Source organism: Bidens hawaiensis, unplaced genomic scaffold, assembly GCF_021521415.1.
Source record: "Bidens hawaiensis isolate Kalapana, Puna unplaced genomic scaffold, B.hawaiensis_p1.1 tig00014522_1, whole genome shotgun sequence".
Classification (NCBI taxonomy): domain Eukaryota; kingdom Viridiplantae; phylum Streptophyta; class Magnoliopsida; order Asterales; family Asteraceae; genus Bidens; species Bidens hawaiensis.
The window spans coordinates 188519-208776 of NW_027492264.1; the positions used below are offsets into that span (position 1 = coordinate 188519).

Below are 20258 nucleotides of genomic sequence, written 5' to 3' on the forward strand. Positions count from 1 at the left end.
TGAAAATCACTATGTGGGCCCACTCATTCTTTTGTTCACCAGACCTTGTTGGACTTCCAAAGTTGTCATGTGCACCCTCAAATCTTCCAAATCCGGATTAACCCATAACAAGGAAAGAGCTTGATAGGAATCGTATCTAGTTTCTAGTCTAAATGTCATTTGTCTATTTTAAGAGGGGTCTAGTGCAACTTATATTATATAAATAGGTATTGATAGCTAACAGGGAGAGGAAGGTATTTTTATGTTGAATATGGCATTGCTAAGGCTCCTGCTTATGCAGTGAGATAGGGCTAGGCCTGGAACTTGTAACCTTTACGTTTTCCTTAATACAATCGTTCTTCCATCTTATCCCTATTATTCGATCTTCACTCTATCTATCACAATTATCACATGCATCAAACCCTATCATGAGCCCAATGGTAGCAGCTAATATACATTATGATCCAAAACCATTTCTTAACTCTCAGATCAATTTTGACAGGATAAAGTCAAATAAGTCTAATAAACCAAATATGTAGAAACTGTTGCAGATATGATAACTTTATTAATAGTCCAAACCAGCTGCTCAATTATACCATTTTACAGATTCTTTGGTTGACTTCTATTTATACTTGAACTTCGACCTATTGTATCAAATGACTAAATTACCCTTGCATGTATAAATATTGCATCTATTGTAAGAATCAAAAATACAACTGATCCACTAGATTCTTCAGTTATTGTCAATTGTCAAAATTGATTAAAAATATTTTGAAAGTTCCATATGTCATGTACGACTAGAAAAAAAGTCAAACATGACCAGAAACTCATGGTTAACAAAAATGCTGCTATTAAGTAACAATTCATTCATTTCCCAATCAAACTGAATTATCATATCCTTAAACTTTTTTATGGAGCCCAATGACCAAAATACCCTTACTATGGATATACCGCAACACAGAGTTTTCAGTCCAATACAAGTCAGACAAGGATTGACTTATAACACTAATCACAAAAATCAACCTCTGATTTTTAATAACTCCCATTAAGACAATTGCTTCAATAGCTTTGTTTTGTGATTGTGTACCTGGTATACTAAGAATGAACTTAAGCTACCAACAAAATACTAGTAGCTGATATATTCTAACAACAAGGAACCACCAGCATGTGCAGTTGACCACAAGAAAGTCAACCATAGTCAAAAGGTCAATTTTGATTTTTAAAAGTTTTTTTGACAAATTTAGTCAAATAAGGGCCTTTACACTCTACGTATATTTGCACATATGTTTTGAATATCTTGAACGCTTATCACAAACTTAATCAAGAATGCTTGAGTTGAACGATGATGTTTGTTTACACTGGTGCTTATGAGGCTGAATTGAATCAAAGTCCACATATTAACTGTCTGTTAAGTTTATGCATACCGCCTGCTTGACAAAATGCACGTGTGGGAATTTTCATCATCTAATCAGATTATCAGAATATATATTTTGTTAGATTTTTGGTTATGTTTGTTTTTGCATGATAGTGAAATTTAGAAAAACTTTTAGGAAGGAGCTAAATTTATAAAAACTTATGAAGCAGAACCTGCAATATAGAGCTGCCACTAATACTCAGATTTCTGTAGAAACTTTTAACAAGTTGAACTGAGGGTATGTATAGTTTATGATTACAGCCTTGCATATACCGTATTTTTATAATATTGGTATCATACTATGATGATCAGGTAAATCTGATGGTTTATTTGCTAGTACATATGGAGTTGGTTTTTGAGTTTTATTGAAAATGCAGTCTATTAAATTGCTCTAGATTAAAACAAGTGTTCTATTCTGTTAACATTAAATTTGTGATTTCATTTTTATTATATTTGTAAACACTGAAGTCAAGATTTTTTTTTTTACGTGAATGATCACCACGCTTAATCAATAATTGACCCCCTTTTACTCTTATGCTTTTTTATTATGCAATACCATTTTAACCCGACCCCAACCCATTATAACCTACTTTTTTTCACGTTGAAAATTCAGTACATGAATCTTATCTTCAAAAGTTAAGAGCATTCTCAGCCCGTCCCATATCATCATCTCTATAATTATACTAAAAGCACTATATTTCTCTCTCCGTTAATTAAATAATAGTTTTTATACCTTTATCATTACTGTATCTTTCTTCTACACTCACAACCAATTTCAAATGTTCCAGAAAAGTAATATGAATTTCGAACATCATGGAAAACGGAGCTTTGATAGCATATGTGTGTGTTGTATATGATGCGGTACTTCCTATATATAAACACCCGACTATATTATTATGGTACCGTTAACCAAGATGAGCGAGCTTCATGTTACGCTCAGTTAGTTTTCTGATATGTTATACCTTGGTCAGTAATATGTTAATTTTATGTTATGTTATAACCAAAACAAGCATGCATTAGATTGAAATTGATTTTTCATTATTGCATGTCTCGATACCGAATTTTTAAATGCTTCAAAAATATATGTTTTGTGCTCTGTTACCCTATTACCCTAGGTTCCAGCTTCTTGAGTAGTGTCCCACGAGCATGTTGTTATGGCATAAATACCATGTGCTCCTTCCGTGACAGAGAGATTAGTTCATAACATCTCTTAAACGCAGGTGTGGCCTATAGCTATTAAGAGGCATATGGACCGGTCCTAGATTTGCTATGGTTTCTACTACGGGAAATGGTTGTGGGTATGCGAAACCGGACCATTTCGTGTGATTGATTGTGTGCTATCACGTATTATGAGATGTTTTTTGGGCCATGGGTACATCCGTATGATAAGAACTATCTGTAACCATTTAAACTATGTGGTATGAATTATTGTTATTGAATCATCTGTTGCAGTTTTGGATATTTGTTATTATTCTGACTTGCACATTACTGTTTTGACTTATTCTAAAGTGTTTTGACTTACTATTTATGTGAAATGTTTTCTTAATTGTGTATCATTTATTGAAATTGTTTTACTATTACCAAAACTGTTTTTCTACAGCCAACGTAAACTGTTTTTAAACATACCCTCTTTACTAAAAATGTTTTCCTTTCTAAGCGAGCCTATTATTCCGTACCGGACATTCGGCTCATTCTGTAAACCTATTTTCCCCATAGGTTCATAGTTGGGAGGGATGGAGAGAGTGAATTAAACTTTAGGATGCTTATGGAGATTGCTATCTAGTGGAATTATGTCTTCGGCCTCTTTATACCTTCGTACATTGTGACACGTCGGCTCAGTTCATGTTGGGGTGTTAGAGTCACGTAGCGTGACGGCCTTCTCCCCGTACTTCGCATAGAGCAAAGGACAAACTAGTCGGATTTTACTTCAGGCTCACTCGCGTAGCGCGAGGGGGGTGGCTTCAACCATGAGGCAAGGTGTTTTCCCGTATTTTACTTGTTTAACTCTGAAATGTGCGCGTGCTGATGTGGATCATCCCGAAACATCAATGTAAGCTCATAACTAGCTCCAATAAACACCATTAGCGTTTAACAACCTGAAACACAAAAAACATGCTTGAAGTACCACCGTTCATGCTAAAAACTTAACAAAAACTAAGATTACACAATATAATACCCAACTTAAACCCGCCATCATTGGCAACTTGTAATGAAATGAAATTTTTTTTATTGTTTTAAAAAAATCAACCTGTCCCCCATCTGAACCCACTGCCTTCCACCAGCTTTTAGCACCTGACCCGTTAGTGAACTCATGATGTTATATGTATTTACACACCTTTTTATAATGAAAAGCAGAACCCATCATAAACATTTTTTCAAACTGTCTTCTTAGAATTATTAGTCTTTATCCTTTTCATTTTATTTGATCATTCAAGCAATGGCATCTAGTTCAGCGTCATCTATTCAAAAGATTTTCAAATATGATGTCTTTATAAGTTTTAGGGGTGAAGACACCCGTAAGACCTTTGTTGATCATCTCTATCACGCTCTTCACCAAAAAGGTATCATAACTTACAAAGATGATGAAAAAATTGAGAAATGGGAAAGGATCAGTGAGCAAGTCATCAGATCCATTGAAGATTCGAGATTTTACATAATTGTCTTATCAAAAAACTATGCATCTTCATCATGGTGTCTAGAGGAGCTCGTAAAGATCATAGAGTGCCAAAAGACGACAAAGCAAATTGCTTATCCCATCTTCATTGATGTGGAACCCACTGAAGTCCGCCATCAAAGTGGGGCAGTTGGAGAAGCTTTTGCAAAACATGTAGAGAAAGAGGATGGTGGGAGATGGAGAGATGCACTGAAAGGAGCAGCCAGCCTGGCTGGGTGGGAGTTGAAGAACACTTTTGAGGGGTAATTTCTTCATTTGATTTCTCTTTCCGAATGCTAACTCAATACTTGAACTTAAAACATGAGTATACCAGTATGATGTTGCTTCATATATGAAGTTATGTAGATTTGGATACATCAGTTTTCCTTGTTGGGCATAATATGGGTGGTGTTAGAATTAGTCAGCTAAAATATATGTTGGTTAAAGAACAACATATGATGGTAAAATAAGACTAAACTTTCAATATTCACTACAAAAAGGATCACTACTTCAGAAATACTTTGGTTTATGATATAAAAGTTTAAATTAAGTAATCTTTCATAAGTATAAAACGATTACAATAAAGTGGCATGCAAACAGGCAACAAGCTGTGCCGTAACCCCATTTGAATAGCAAAATACTTCTATTATGATGGTTATGGAATATTAAAATTTTAATTATCTAGCTATAAAATCCCAAGATTAATTGTCAGATTTCCAATAAGTTGGGGCCCTTAAGGAGAGTAGTGCTGCTTCCATCCTTAAAATTTAAACTAACTTCAAGAAAAACAAGATTCTGTAGGCAAATTTTCACATTTGCTACTTAAGTACGGGCCTCCCCAATTTACGAGGTCAATCTGCTTATGATTGTCTGTAGTAAATTTGAAATTAACTGTTAATGTGGGGGCATTGGCTAATGTGATGTAAACTTCTTTAACACACAGACATGAAGCGAAATTTATCCAAAAAATTGTTCAAGAAGTTTCACTAAAGCTACATTTCTTTAATTCAAGCATTGATGGGAAGTTAGTAGGCATGGAGTCTCGGGTAAAGAATATAGTTTCATCTTTAGAAAGTGGTTATGATGATGTTCGTATGATAGGGATTAAGGGGATGGGAGGAGGCGGGAAGACCACTTTGGCAAGAGCTGTTTTTGATCTAATCTCCATTTGGTTTGAAGGTAAAAGCTTTGTTGAGAATGTCCGAGAAGTTTCAAAACGATCTGGTATGAAGGATTTGCAAAACCAGGTTCTTAAAGATGTGTTAAATGATATAAACATTGATGTAAAAAGTGCATCTGATGGAAAAAATATGCTGAAAAGGATGATGCCTAGTAGAAAGGCTCTCGTTGTTCTAGATGATGTGGATGATATAAACGATCTTGAGGCGTTAGCTGGTGAGCTTACTTGGTTTAAGCCAGGAAGTAGAATCATCATCACAACAAGAGATCAGCAAGTGCTTGTAGCACACGGAGTGAACTTTATTCATGATGTCAATTTGTTATCAGATGAGGAAGCAATCTGCCTCTTTAGTAGGTATGCATTTAACAGGGATATTCCGAATCAAGGGTATGAAGAGCTTTCAAGAAAAGTGATACGTTATGGTGCTGGTCTTCCTTTAACAATCAAAGTTTTGGGTTCACATCTTTGTGGTAGAAGTGAGTGTAAATGGGTAGATTCCTTAGAAAGACTAAAAACAGTTCCCGAAGATCACACTTTAAAAATATTGGAGCTAAGCTATAATGGTCTGGAGAATGATCATAAGGAAATATTCCTAGATGTTGTATGCGTACTAAAAGGTCAAACGAAACATGACACAATCAAAATACTTGGAGGCTGTGGATTTAACGCTCTAATTGGTTTAAGTGTTCTTGAGCAGAAATCTTTGATAACTATTTCTGATAGACATGGTTTAGGCTTCCATGACCATATAGAAGAAATGGGTTGGAATATTGTTCGGCGTTTGCACCCTAACGTGCCTAGCAGACATAGTCGATTATGAATTAAAGAGGAAATTGAAAAGATTTTGCTTAATAAATCTGTAAGTTTCAAGTTTATATGACTAGTAGAAAACTAGAACATTTTTATTTGTTGTGACAAGTTTTCATATTAGTTTTTTTTATCTTATTTATTTTCTTTATTTTAAGGGTACTGAAGCAACAAGAAGTATAAGACTGAGGCTCACGAATATAGATCCAACAATTATTGTGAATGGTCTTAGAAATATGAACGGACTTAGATTACTTTATGTTCATGGGAAATTTGGAAAACGGTCATGGAAAGATAATACAACCAGCATATACTTACCGGATGCTTTAGAATCTCTATGTTGGCATGGATACCCTTTTCGGTATTTAGTTAAAACAATTAAATCAAATAAGCTTGTTAACCTTGGAATGTGGTGGAGCAGTATTCCTCAACCTCAGGAAGTGAGAGAAAGAAAGGTACATTAATGGTTATCGGTCATTCTGCATAATACATTGTCATATTCTGTCATTATACTGATATTCATCCATTTTTTTTATATATGACAGTTTCTTAATAAGCTTAGGTTCCTTGACCTCAGTTATTCACGGTTGAGAACCTTTGACCTTGGCATGACTCCACATCTGGAAGTGTTAAATCTTCAAAGCTCTTGGGGCTTTGAAGAATTCCAGTTTCCCATTGAATGTCTGAACCTTAAAGTCCTCAACCTCAGTTATACTAAGGTACGTCTCCTTAACTTCGGGTTGACTCCACATCTTGAGGTGTTAAATCTTGCAGGATGTTCTCATCTTCAAGAAATTCACGTTTCGACGGGATGTCTAAAAAACCTTGTCGACTTTCAGATAGGGCATTGCTTAAATTTTACATATTTTAAGTTTCACAAAGAGCATGGATCAGCTAATCTCGATTCTGTAGGTACATTTAATATAGATGTAGATTTCACTGATGTGTGCCCACTACATCCAAAAAATAATTTCCCAATGTTTAGGTTTAGATGTAAGTATGACGAACCTAGATCCTCACCGAGTGGAAATCTTGAGAAACTTATTTCTTTTGGTCCGTGCGTTTGCGAAAACCTTAAGTGCATTTTAGCAACTATTTGTGGTTTACAACATTTAAGAGAGCTTTCACTTGGACGAAGAGTTCCTCAGGATCTATGGCGGTTAGTAAGTCTACAATTGCTACATTTAAGCGAGCAACAGTTTCAGCATCTTCCAGATAGCATTTGTACATTGAAACATCTACAATCACTTGAACTAGGTTCTTGTTTGGCACTTGAGCAGTTACCTGAGAATATACATGAATTAGAGTGTTTAGAGTCGCTACGCATATCCTGTTGCAAATCCTTACGAGATATTCCGAACAACATATGTAAGATGAAACGTTTAAAACGGTTAAAGCTCCGCTTATGTGATAATATTAAGAAATTGCCAGAGGAACTTGGGAGTTTAGAATGTTTGAAAGTGTTAGATATAACAGGTACAAGCATAAGTCATCTTCCACAAAGCATTTATCAGTTGAAAGGTCTGTGCATTCATGGGTCAAGGAAGCAACTTGAGTCGTATGGTTTTACATCCTTCCCAGAAGAAGTCTCGATATACACTCACGTAGAGCTGTGAACAAGATTATCAGCCAGTCACAACATGAGTATCTCCTTACATTCTTTATCAGGTACATCAAAATTTCCTACTCTTTTCTATTTTGATTGCACAATAAAGCAGCTTTTATTGTTTGGTTTTGATGTGTTTGATAGATTAATTATAGACAGATTAACTTTGGAACCCTTTTATTTTCTGTGACTAATTCTGTCATCAACATGTATACAGGTTATACTTACAATCATGAATGCTTGAATTCAATGATGATTTTTTGTTTAAACTTGTGTGAGGCTCAATTGAAAAATTCTACATATCCAAATGGTATTTAATTTACGCATATCAACTGCTCGATGAAATGTATGTGTGAGAATTTTCTCTTGAAATCGATGAGAATGAATTCCATTACTTTCATTTTATGTGGTGATTTTCACATAGCAGTAACTGGATACCAACCCAACTCATACTGAGATTTCGATCTGGGCTCGGGGTTTTCGGGCCATTCCAAGCAACAAAAGGTACCCGGATACCAAGTGAACTGCTGGGATTTTGGTCTCGACTCAGGTTTTTCATTAAGAAGGCACATAGAACTGATCAATTGCAACAACCAACAACTTTTTTTTGTAATATATATAGTCTTGTGTATTATTTCGTTTTGTTCAAGATGTACCTAGTCAGCTCTCGCCTTTGTCTTTGTATGTTTGGGCCCGAGGCCTTGTATAAAAGCCCACTGGGCCATTAATAATAGAAGTGAGCATGGCATGGCTTCACTAATAAAGATGAAGCATGCACATGCTAAAAAACCTTTTACAAAATCTTATCTACTTTCTTAACAACTCTCTTTACTCTCTCTTTCTTTCCTCAATCAGAAATAATCCAAACGCAAATAGATGCGAGATCTCGGTTTCTTGTGAGTGATTTCTGCTAGCTCATGAGTGAGATTGATCCAAGAACATTGTTGTTTGATCCCGGTTTCAGGACCTACACTAGGTCAACTGATTTGATTCATTTTACGAAAGAATTACCATTAATTAAGTAAACAATTATTATTATTATACGCCTTAGCAATAAGACTACCAGCTATGGGGCGCCATTGGCCCCTTTTTTTGGCGCGGTGGGCTCCAAACACCATTGCGGGCGCCGTCCAACGGTGGGTGCGGATGAGGAAGCCATTCAAACGGCCGGCGTGGAAGATGAATTTAGTGGGCCCCTCCCCTATCCAACGGCTCTTTTGACCGTTTGATATATATATATATATATATATTTATCAAACTAAACCATTTATAATTTTCTCAAACTTTCTATAATTTACAATCTCAAACTTTTTATAATTTTCTCCCAAAAATGTCTTCCGATTCATCTTCGACACCCTACTACTACCCTGACCCCGACGTTATTTCAGACTCCGATTCAGGGGATGAGGTAGTATTTAGTGCTATTCTAGATGCTGCCCGAGTCTTAGTCGAGCATTGCGAAAGCTCACAACCGCTAACAAGACGTCCTCATCGACAACGGTATCGTGTCGGTGCTCATGAAAGGTTGATGCAAGATTATTTTCGCCGGAAGTGACTTTTGATGCGGAACAATTCCTGCGGCGTTTTCGGCTTAGTCGCCAACTTTTTTTTAACGAATTGTTGGTGATTTAGAACGCGGTTATGATTTTTTCCAACAACTGGATGACGCGAGAGGTAAGCCTGGTTATTCTCCATTGCAAAAATGCACGGCGGCGATTCGTCAACTCGCGTACGGGACCACGAGCGACGCCATGGAAGAGTATTTACAAATGTCGGAGACAATGGCTCGTGAAGCCCTTCACACGTTCTGCGAATGTGAGTATTATCATTTTTTAATATGTATTTATAAATCCTCTCATTTTAAATGCAAATTTAATAAACTGACATTAATATTAGGTATTCCTCAACTATATCATAAAAAATATTTGAGGAAACCGACTCAAGCCGACATACAAAAAATATACGAGGTGCATGACAGAGGCACGGTTTTCTTGGGATGCTTGGTAGTCTTGATTGCACACATTGGGGTTGGAAAGCTTGCCCAGTTGCTTGGGAAGGTCAATATCATCGGGTGATCATGATGGACCAACAGTTATCCTTGAGGCTGCTGCATCATTTGATATTTGGATATGGCATGCTTTCTTTGGGATGCCCAGTGCAAACAATGATATAGCTGTGATAAGTGCGTCTCCTCTTTTCGACCGTCTCGTAAACGGGGTTGGACCCGACACCTCATTTTCCACTAATGGTGTCAACTACGAATACGAATATTATTTAGTCGATGGCATTTATCCGGATTGGGCAACGTTGGTTCATAGCTTTACGTGCTCAACTAATGAAAAACGAAAATATTGGGAAGCTTGCCCAGTTGCTTGGCAAGGTCAATATCATCGGGGTGATCATGATGGACCAACAGTTATCCTTGAGGCTGCTGCATCATTTGATCTTTGGATATAGCATGCTTTCTTTGGGATGCCCAGTGCAAACAATGATATAGCTGTGATAAATGCGTCTCCTCTTTTCGACCGTCTCGTAAACGGGGTTGGACCCGACACCTCATTTTCCACTAATGGTGCCAACTACGAATACGGATATTATTTAGTCGATGGCATTTATTCGGATTGGGCAATGTTGGTTCATAGCTTTACGTGCTCGACTGATGAAAAACGAAAATATTACAAGTCGGCCAGAAATGACATCGAAAGGGCATTCGAGGTATTAAAGAAACGTTGGTCTATAGTTAGACATCCGGATCGTATTCTGCACATGGATAAGTTAAGAAATGTAATGTACACTTGTATTATCTTGCATAATATGATACCGGAGGACTCGGGTAGAGCAATATGTCAAGCGAGTACGACGATGCGCCGGATCCGATGACAACACTAAACGAAGATGAGAGATTTGCTATTTTATTAAGAACACGAAAAAAAGAAACTAATTTCAGTCTTCGAGCAGATTTGGTTGAACATATTTGGAGAAACAAACAACAAAACGCCGACGCCGACGATGACGACTAAAATTAGTTGATTTTTTTATTTATATGTTTTTAATTTTAATTTAGTTTGTATTTGATAATTATTGTATTTAATAAATTTGTTAGTTTATTAAAATAAAAAAAAATAAAAATTAAGAGGCTTCGAAGCCCCCTCATCATTGAGGGGCATCTTTGGGGTGGTGCTTTGAAGCCCCTAGTGCACACGTGATGCTGACGTGACACTGGGAATGGGCTTCGAAGCCCCTCACCATAGTGACCAGCCTTAAGCATCCATAAAGTCAACTACAATGGTAATCAATAGTTTTAAACAAGGTTAGGTATATGTCTTAATCTTTTATTCAAATATTTAAATAGGAATCTTTTGACCCCTACCCATCACAACAAACAATCGTCTTCATCCGTTCGTATTAATTTACCCCAATTATTTTAAACAAGGGTCCAAGTTTGCGAATTATTTTTTTTTTCACAATAACATGGTGGCTACTCATTGTAATTGTGAATGCGCCTAATCAATAATTTAGAACAAGGGTTGGTAGATGTCTTTTATCTCAATGGCAAGCATGAATCTTTTGTATCTCCCCAGCCCCCAATGTAAAAGGTTTTCAAACAATTAATCTCTTATAAGTTTGCACAAATTTCCACAAACATAGAATATTTCATTTCATGCCATTCGATCTTTCAAGAAATGGCTTCTACTTTAGCATCTACTTCTGCATCACCCATTCAAAAGAGTTTCAAGTATGATGTCATTCTAAATTTCCGGGGCGAAGACACCCGTAAGAACTTTGTTGATCATCTCTACCATGCTCTTCAGCGGAAAGGTATTTTAACTTACAAAGATGACGTAAAAATCATGAAAGGGGAAAGGATTAGTGATCATCTCACAAGATCAATTGAGGAGTCGAGAATTCACATAATTGTTTTCTCCAAGAACTATGCATCTTCATCATGGTGCTTAGAGGAGCTTGTAAAGATTATTGAGTGCCAAAAGACGAAGGAGCAGACTGCTTACCCCATATTCTTTGACGTGGAACCCACCGAAGTTCGCCACCAAAGTGGGGCATTTGGAAAAGCCTTTGCAGAACATGAAAAGGGTAGTAGGAGCTTTGATCTACCTCTCGACCATCTTTGTTCCATTCTATCATTTTGCTGCAGTGACTCTTCATCTTCATTAAATGGTGTCATAGTGGATCGGTAACATCTTTATCACCGAACCTAGTGAACGATTTATGTTTTAGAGTAGAAGAAGTTTCTTATTCAAATGTCTTGTACTTGTGTTAAATCTTGCTAAGACTAAGAAAGCTTTGGACTTCATCAAACAGGAATATGAAGATCTAGAAGATGGAGAAATGCTCTCAAAGAAGCAGCCTGCTTGGCTGGGATGGAGTTGAAGACTACTTTGAATGGGTAATTCCTTCGGCTTATATTCTTCTTTTTCTTTTCTATATAACATTTTCTTAATAGAGACATTCATGCAATCTAAATGAATCTTCTTTAACACATAGGCATGAAGCTAAATTTATTCAACAAATTGTTCAGGAAATTTCCCTAAAGCTACATTTCACTAATTCAAGAATTGATGGGACGTTAGTAGGCATGGAGACCCGGGTAAAGAGTGTAGTTTCATCTTTAGAAATTGGTTTCGAAGATGTTCGTCTCATAGTGATCATGGGAATAGAAGGTGGTGGAAAGACCACTTTGGCGAGAGCTGTTTTTGATCTAATATCCATTTGGTTTGAAGGTGTAAGCTTTGTTGAGAACATCCGAGAAGTTTCAAAAGGCTCTTCTACTGGTTTGAAGAAATTGCAAAAACAGGTCCTTAAAGATGTGCTAGCTGATGAAAACATTGATGTAACAAGTGTTTCTGATGGGAAAAATAAGATTAAAAGGAACTTGCTTGATAGAAAGGCTCTTATTGTTCTAGATGATGTGGATGATATAAATCAGCTTGAGGCATTAGCTAGTGAGCGTACTTGGTTTAAACCAGGAAGTAGAATCATCATCACAACAAGAGATCAGCAGGTGCTCGTAGCACATGGAGTTAGCATTATTCATGATGTTAATCTATTATCAGATGAGGAAGCTCTCTGCCTGTTCAATAGGTATGCATTTAAGAAAGATATTCCAAATCAAAGGTTTGACGAGTTATCAAGTAAAGTTGTACATTATGCTGCTGGTCTTCCCTTAACAATCAAAGTTTTGGGTTCACATCTTTGTGGTAGAAGTGATCATGTATGGAAAAGTGCCATAGAAAAACTAAACACCATCCCTGAAGATCAAACTTTGAAAAGATTGGAGATAAGCTATAATGGTCTAGAGGACGATCAGAAAGAAATCTTTCTGGATGTTGTATGCATGCTGAAAAATAAGAAGAAATGTGAAGCAATTAGAATACTTGATAGTTGTGGATATTATGCTGAAATTGGTTTAAGTGTTCTTGAGCAGAAATCTTTGATAACTGTTTCTCATTTTGATCGTTTGAGCTTCCATGACCATATAGAAGAAATGTGCTGGAATATAATACGTCGTTTGCATCCTAACGAGCCTAGCAGACATAGTCGATTAAGTATTAAAGAGGAAATTGAATACATATTGGTTAAGGAATCGGTAAGTTTTAAGTTTGTATGAATTGTGGACAACTAGGGAATTTTGTTTTCTTTGACAAATTTTTACACCGGCGTTTCTTTTTAATTATCTACAGGGCACCAAAGCCACAAGAAGTATAAAGTTGGGATATTCCAATCTCAATTCTGATATTATTATGAATGGTATTAGAAAGATGGAAGAACTTAGATTACTTAATGTGAAATGCGACGGAACAGAAGTTGATGAAGTTAGCAAATACTTACCAGATGCTTTACAATTTCTTTGTTGGAGTAAATACCCTTTTCGGTCTCTACCTGAAACGTTTCAAGCAAATAACTTTGTTAACCTTGAAATGCATGGTAGCAATATAACTGAACTCTGGGAAGGAGGAGAAAGAAAGGTAGAATAATGGTTGATTGGTTGTTCTGCATAATGCAAATAATGTTATATATTGTCATTACACTAATTCTCATCCACTGTTTTTTTCTTATGACAGGTTTTTAATAAGCTTAAATTCCTTGACCTTAGTTATTCGAAGTTAAGAACCTTTGACCTTAGCGTAACTCCACATCTTGAATTGTTAAATCTTACTGGATGTGAAGACCTTGTAGAACTCTTCATGTTAACTGAATGCCTGAGCCTCAAAGGCCTCAGCCTTACGGGTTCTAAGGTGAGTAACCTTAACCTTGGGCTGACTTCACATCTTGAGAGATTATATCTTCAAGATTGTTCTCATCTAAAAGAAATTCACGCACCAGTGGAATGTCTAAAAAAGCTTGTCCGCACTGGCCTAAGTCGATGCTTAAATGTTTCATATCTTGAGGTTGACAAAACACATGAATCAGCTTCTCTTAATTCAAAAGATACAGTAAAAGTAAGTCTATGTTGTGTAGATGTATGCCCACTGCATGCTAGAAATGATTTGCCAGAGTTTGGGTTTACATGTATATATGATGAACCCAGATCTTCATGGAGTGGAAATTTAGATAAACTTTTTCGTTTTGGTCCATGCGTTTGTGAAAATCTTGAGTATTTTTTAGCAACGATTTGTGATTTACAAGATTTAAGAAAGGTTACACTTGAAGGAACCTTAGGATTTGTGGAAGTTGAAAAGTCTAGAGAAGCTATCTTTGAGCAGTCAACCATTTCAGCATCTTCCTGATAACATTTGTATGTTGAAACATCTAAAATCACTTCGTCTTTACTTTTGTTTGGCTCTTGAGCAGTTACCTTGGAATATATGCGAATTAGAGTGTTTAGAGGAATTAATCATCTCGGGTTGCAAATCCTTACGAGACATTCCGAACAGCATATGTAAGATGAGATGTTTAAATCGTTTAGAGCTCTATGGTTGTCAAAATATTAAGGAATTGCCAGAGGACCTTGGGAGTTTAGAATGTTTGAAAGTGTTATGGATAAACGACATGGACATAAGTTGTCTTCCTCATAGCATTTATCAGTTGAACGGTCTGCGTATTTATGGTTCAAGGGATCAACTTGAGTCCTATGGTTTTACATCATTCCCGGAGAAATTGTACAAGAAGGAATCCCTACTCTTTTCTGTTTTAATTGCACAATAAGGAATCCTTAAAATTTTCTTACTAATACTGTCAAAAGCATGTATTCAGGTTATACTTACAATCATGAATGCTTGAATTCAATTTTCTTACCAATACTGTCAAAAGTATGACGAACCTAGATCCTCACCGAGTGGAAATCTTGAGAAACTTATTTCTTTTGGTCCGTGCGTTTGCGAAAACCTTAAGTGCATTTTAGCAACTATTTGTGGTATACAACATTTAAGAGAGCTTTCACTTGGACGAAGAGTTCCTCAGGATCTGTGGCGGTTAGTAAGTCTACAATTGCTACATTTATGCGAGCAACAGTTTCAGCATCTTCCGGATAGCATTTGTACATTGAAACATCTACAATCACTTGAACTAGGTTCTTGTTTGGCACTTGAGCAGTTACCCGAGAATATACACGAATTAGAGTATTTAAAGTCGTTACGCATATCCTGTTGCAAATCCTTACGAGATATTCCGAACAACATATGTAAGATGAAATGTTTATAATCCTTAAAGCTCCGCCTATGTGATAATATTAAGAAATTGCCAGAGGAACTTGGGAGTTTAGAATGTTTGAAAGTGTTAGATATAATAGGTACGACAATAAGTCATCTTCCACAAAGCATATATCAGTTGAAAGGTCTGTGTATTCATAGGTCAAGGAAGCAACTTGAGTCGTATGATTTTACATCCTTCCCAGAAGAAGTCTCAATATACACTCATGTGGAGCTGTGAACAAGACAATTAGCCAGTCACAACATGAGTATCTCCTTACAGTCATTATCAGGTACATCAAAATTTCCTTCTCTTTTCTATTTTGATTGCACAATAAAGCAACTTTTATTGTTTGGTTTTGATGTGTTTGATAGATTAATTATGGACAAATTAACTTTGGAACCCTTTTATTTTCTATGACTAATTCTGTCATCAACATGTATGCAAGTTATACTTACAATCATTAATGCTTGAATTCAATGATGATTTTTGTTTAAACTGGTGATTATGAGGATCAACTGAATCAAATTTTACATATCCACATGGTATTTAGTTTACGCATACCAACTGCTCGAAGGAATCGATAAAATGACTTCCATGTTATTACCTTGTTATGTACTTCCATTTTGTGTGGTGATTTGAACACAGCATTAACAGGATACCAAACGAACTGATATGGTGTATAATGTTAAGGCTATTTATAGCCTATTTTTTTAATGAATTAATGTACCAAGCTTTCCAATTCTCTTTTATCTTTCTGCACATTCATGTAAACACAATTGGTCTGTGAACTTCTGAGTAGAACTTGGGACCTGAACCAACAATATTGACTTATTCTGTACCTAGGTTCTTATGTAGTGATTTGCACAGATTGGTCCATTTCGGGCAACAAAACGTCACCGAACAAAACCGATCAGTAACCGGATACAAAGTGACTGTTGGGATTTTGGTCTTGACTCAGGTTTTTTGGGTACTATTTGGTCTCATTTGTCAAAGAGAGTTTAATAAAGGTAGAATCTTGAGAAACTAGTAAGATCTTATCATTTTCTCTTCTTTCCATGTTTTGTGGCACTATAAGTATGTATGTATATTTATTAATTAATATTTAATATTAGTTTATTACTACAGAAATTTAGTTTAGTATGAATGATACAGGTTTTGTGTCTAATCCTGAACAAAAACTTGCATGATCGTATTTTGTAACTAAAAGTAATTATGGTGTAAAGTATTTGATGATTATTATTGATAAACAATGACCCTATATATAGGGAAGAATACAATCAAGAAATAAGGAAAGGATATACACAATGAATACAAGGATTATATCTAAATAACTAACTATAATCTATTCCTAATTTACATTATAATTGGCTGGCTACGACACCCAAGCTTGACCGAAATGATTGGAACAGTTCACGAGATAATCCTTTGGTAAATATATCCGCATACTGCATAGAGGATGGGACGTGAAGAACTTTAATGTGCCCAAGGCGAACCTTCTCTCTGACGAAGTGTATGTCAATCTCTATGTGTTTTGTCCTTTGATGTTGAACCGGATTATTGGACAAATAGACCACTGAAACATTGTCACAAAAAAATACTGATCCGCGCGTTAAAGGAGTGTGAAGTTCGAGCACCAGATTCCTAATCCAAGTCATTTCTGCAACCGCATTTGCAACTCCCCTATACTCGGCTTCCGCATTGGATCGTGAGACAGTAGGCTGACGTTTAGCAAACCAAGATATAAGATTGTCACCAAGGAAGTCACAATAACCCGATGTCGAGCGTCTTGAATCTGGGCAACCGCCCCAATCATTATCAGAATAGGCAACCAAGTCATGTGAATCAAATCTCATGATCCGTATACCATAGTCAATTGTTCCTTGCAAATAACGGATGATACGCTTCATAAAGGAAAAGTGAGGATCTGGAGGCTCATGCATGAAGAGACACACCTGTTGAACTGCATAAGACAAATCTGGACGAGTAAAAGTTAAATATTGCAGTGCACCCGCCAGACACCGATATAATGTCGGATCCGAAAATAGAGCTCCATCTGTAGCACTTAATTTAGATAAAAGATCAACCAGTGTTGAACAAGGTTTGCACGAGGACATGGAAGCGCGGGTGATTATGTCTTTGGCATATTGGGTCTGTGATAAAAAAATACCATTCTTTTATTGAGTAACCTTTATTCCCAAGAAATGATGTAGACGACCCAAATCAGTCATGGCAAATTCCCTTGAGAGCGTGCCATTAATGTTGTTTAAGAGACGGTCAATAGAAGCTGTGATGACTATATCATCAACATATAATAATAAATATGCAATATTAGACAGTCTTGTTGATAAAAAAATAAAGACCGATCACAGGTGCTGCTACGAACCCCCCCTGGTTAATAAAATTAGCAAAACGGGTGTACCAAGCCCTCGATGCCTGTTTAAGACCATACATTGATTTCTTCAACCGACAAACGTGGTTAGGAAAACGTTTATCATAAAAACCCGGTGGTTGATGCATAAAAACCGTGCGAATAGGCCAAGTTGATGAATAGGCCAAGTCCTTGACACAGCAAGAGACAAAACCGTGCGAATAGTGGCTGGTTTACTGTTTGTGAATCTCCATTAACCACCAACCTGGCCTTATAACGTTCCAATGATCCGTCCGATTTAAAGTAATGCCGAAATAACCACATGCAACGAATCACGGGACGGTCATGTGGTCGTGGAACAAGCTCCCATGTTTCATTATCCTGTTATGTCGTATACTCGGTTTGCATTGCATGCAACCAATTTGGATCAGTTAGGGCTTTGGCATAGGAAGTAGGGACCGGTGAAAAGGAGATGGTGTTGTGTATAGTCGAAGGGTTGGACCGGGATTTGGAATGAGTTGTCATGGGATGTTCATTAGTAATCGGACTGGTTGGCTGGATAGGATGGGGCTGGGCTTGGGCCGAAGTTGGTATGGTGGTAGGGGGGTTGGTCAAAGGTGGTGCAAGACGAGGACGACGCGAGTATGTGAACGGGTATGGGCCGTGACCGGGTTGGGTGTGGGCAGGTTAATGTTGGGTGTGGGCTGGCTAATGGGCTAATGGAATGTGAATCCAAGTGGGGTGGTGTCGTCCAAAAAATTGTATAAGTTAGGATGATGAGGAAGTGTAAACGGGAACACGTGCTCATCAAAGGTCACATGTCGGGAGATGTGTACCTTGCCTGTGGTAGGGTCGAAGCAACGGTAGCCCCGAAAGTCAGGTGGATACCCGAGAAAAATACATCGGATGGACCGATGGTGAAGTTTATAAGGCTGAGTAGCGGATGTGTTAGGGTAACACGCACAACTGAACACACGTAAGTGTTCGTAATCTGGGTGACAAAGATAAAGAGCAAATGTAGGTGTGTAAAAATTTAGGTGTTTGGATGGTAATATATTGTGAAGATAAGTGGCAGTGTGTAGGGCATCAACCCAAAACGAAAGAGGTAGATTCGCATGAATTAAGAGAGCCTGTATAACGTCGTTCAGGCGGCGAATCATACGTTCTGCCCTTCCATTTTGAGTGGATGTTTGAGGGCAAGAAAAACGGAAAAGCAATCCGTTTTGTTGGGCAAAAGTTTTAAATGCTAAATTGTCAAACTCACCCCCTAAGCCGCATTGAAAAGTTTTTATTTTGCGGTTAAATTGGGTGAAGATTAATTGATGGAATCTAGCAAAAGTGGGAAAGGTTTTGGATTTATATTTTAGGGGGTAAACCCACACGAAGTGTGAGAAATTGTCATTTAGCACCATATAATACTTGTATCCTGTTTTACTCGTGATTGGCGAAGTTCATAAATCGCAATGAATAATATCAAAAGGAGCAAAAGTAAATGTATTAGACGAATAAAAAGGCAATCTTTTACTATTTGAAAGTTGAAAAGAATTGGAAAGATTGTGACTTTTGTCCTTATTCATTGAAAATTAAAACTACTTAATATATCTAGAACTTGCGCCCCGGGATGTCCTAGACGATCATGCTAAGGTAAGTGGTGGAATGAAATAAAGGTGGCTTGAGGCGGCAGTTGAGCGGCGTGAACGTATAAAGATTCCCGGGATTGTTGTTGCAAGATAGTGTCTTCTTAGTTTTGAGGTCCTTCAAAGAAAAACCAAACGGGTCAAATTCGACACACTTGATTATCACGAGTAAAACATCTAACAGAAATAAGATTTTTAATTATTTGAGGGCTATAAAGGATGTTTGGGAGTATATAAGTTCGGTTTGGTAAAGGGTGAAAGCCGGTACCTGATCCTATAGTTGGTAAAACATACCATTACCTACCAAAATAAAATATTACGACATACATGAGTAGAATCAGGGATAACGATTTTACCTTGGTCTATAGTGACGTGAGACTCGGCCCCTGTGTCCATAACATCTGAGTTCCAAGCCATATTAGTAGAATTAACCTGCATATTAGCCATTGCAGCACTCAAATCAGTTGGGCAGAGGGGGTTGTACATGGGCTGGTTGAATCTGGATGGGGCAAACTAAGCCGAAGAGTAACCAGTGGCCGAAGGGAAGCCGGTAAACTGAACCTGAGGAGCCGAGGGTGGGTCGGGTTGCTTGCTGCCAGACCACTGCTACTGGGTCGGGTAAGGACATGGTGGAGGTATCCACCAAGCCCAATTAGGAAAAGAAGACGGTTGTCCCTGATAGGCGGTCCATGGGGCTGTTGCTGAGATCTGCCCCCTGCCTCTGCCCCGGCGGTTGGAAGCCCCGCCTATGCCTCTGCTGCCACGACGATTACTGGAGGAGTAGGAAGCTTCATATTGCTGGTTGTTGTTAGATGAAGAGCCGGCTGAAGGCGGCGCTGCAGTAGCAGCCATAACTGTATTCTGTGAGCTCTTCTAAGCTTCAATCCGGATAACTTCGTCACTAAGCATAGTGATAGCTTGGTCCCAATTAACACCCTGCTGATTAATTAGAGAAGCAGTGGTG

At 37.4% G+C, this 20258-nt stretch overlaps 2 protein-coding genes across 3 annotated transcripts; both read left to right on the forward strand.

Annotated features, from left to right (window-relative positions):
- The first annotated feature begins 3795 nt into the window (after positions 1 to 3795).
- Positions 3796 to 14385, forward strand: LOC143546938 (disease resistance protein RPV1-like). The gene is made up of 5 exons (XM_077038481.1): positions 3796 to 4309; positions 4990 to 5293; positions 12453 to 13244; positions 13339 to 13623; positions 13720 to 14385. The coding sequence occupies exons 1-5, from the start codon at positions 3831 to 3833 to the stop codon at positions 14383 to 14385; spliced, it is 2526 nt and encodes an 841-aa protein (XP_076894596.1). The 5' UTR covers positions 3796 to 3830.
- Positions 5280 to 7649, forward strand: LOC143546944 (uncharacterized). Of its 2 annotated transcripts, XM_077038486.1 has the most exons (3): positions 5280 to 6085; positions 6192 to 6488; positions 6579 to 7649. In XM_077038486.1, exons 2-3 carry the CDS (start codon positions 6270 to 6272, stop codon positions 7647 to 7649), a joined length of 1290 nt encoding a protein of 429 aa, XP_076894601.1. In that variant the 5' UTR covers positions 5280 to 6085; positions 6192 to 6269. The 2 variants fall into 2 exon arrangements, with proteins under 2 accessions (XP_076894601.1, XP_076894600.1); XM_077038485.1 differs by having other exon boundaries at positions 5280 to 6488.
- Positions 14386 to 20258: the final 5873 nt, after the last annotated feature.

Excerpts from the sequence above, each read along its gene's own strand:
- LOC143546938 (XM_077038481.1), top strand. The coding sequence starts at position 3,831 with ATGGCATCTAGTTCAGCGTCATCTATTCAAAAGATTTTCAAATATGAT. Across the intron at positions 4,310-4,989 it reads TTGAAGAACACTTTTGAGGG|ACATGAAGCGAAATTTATCC; the intron begins GTAATTTCTTCA and ends TTTAACACACAG. Across the intron at positions 13,624-13,719 it reads GGGAAGGAGGAGAAAGAAAG|GTTTTTAATAAGCTTAAATT; the intron begins GTAGAATAATGG and ends TTCTTATGACAG.
- LOC143546944 (XM_077038485.1), top strand. The coding sequence starts at position 6,270 with ATGAACGGACTTAGATTACTTTATGTTCATGGGAAATTTGGAAAACGG. Across the intron at positions 6,489-6,578 it reads AGGAAGTGAGAGAAAGAAAG|TTTCTTAATAAGCTTAGGTT; the intron begins GTACATTAATGG and ends TATATATGACAG.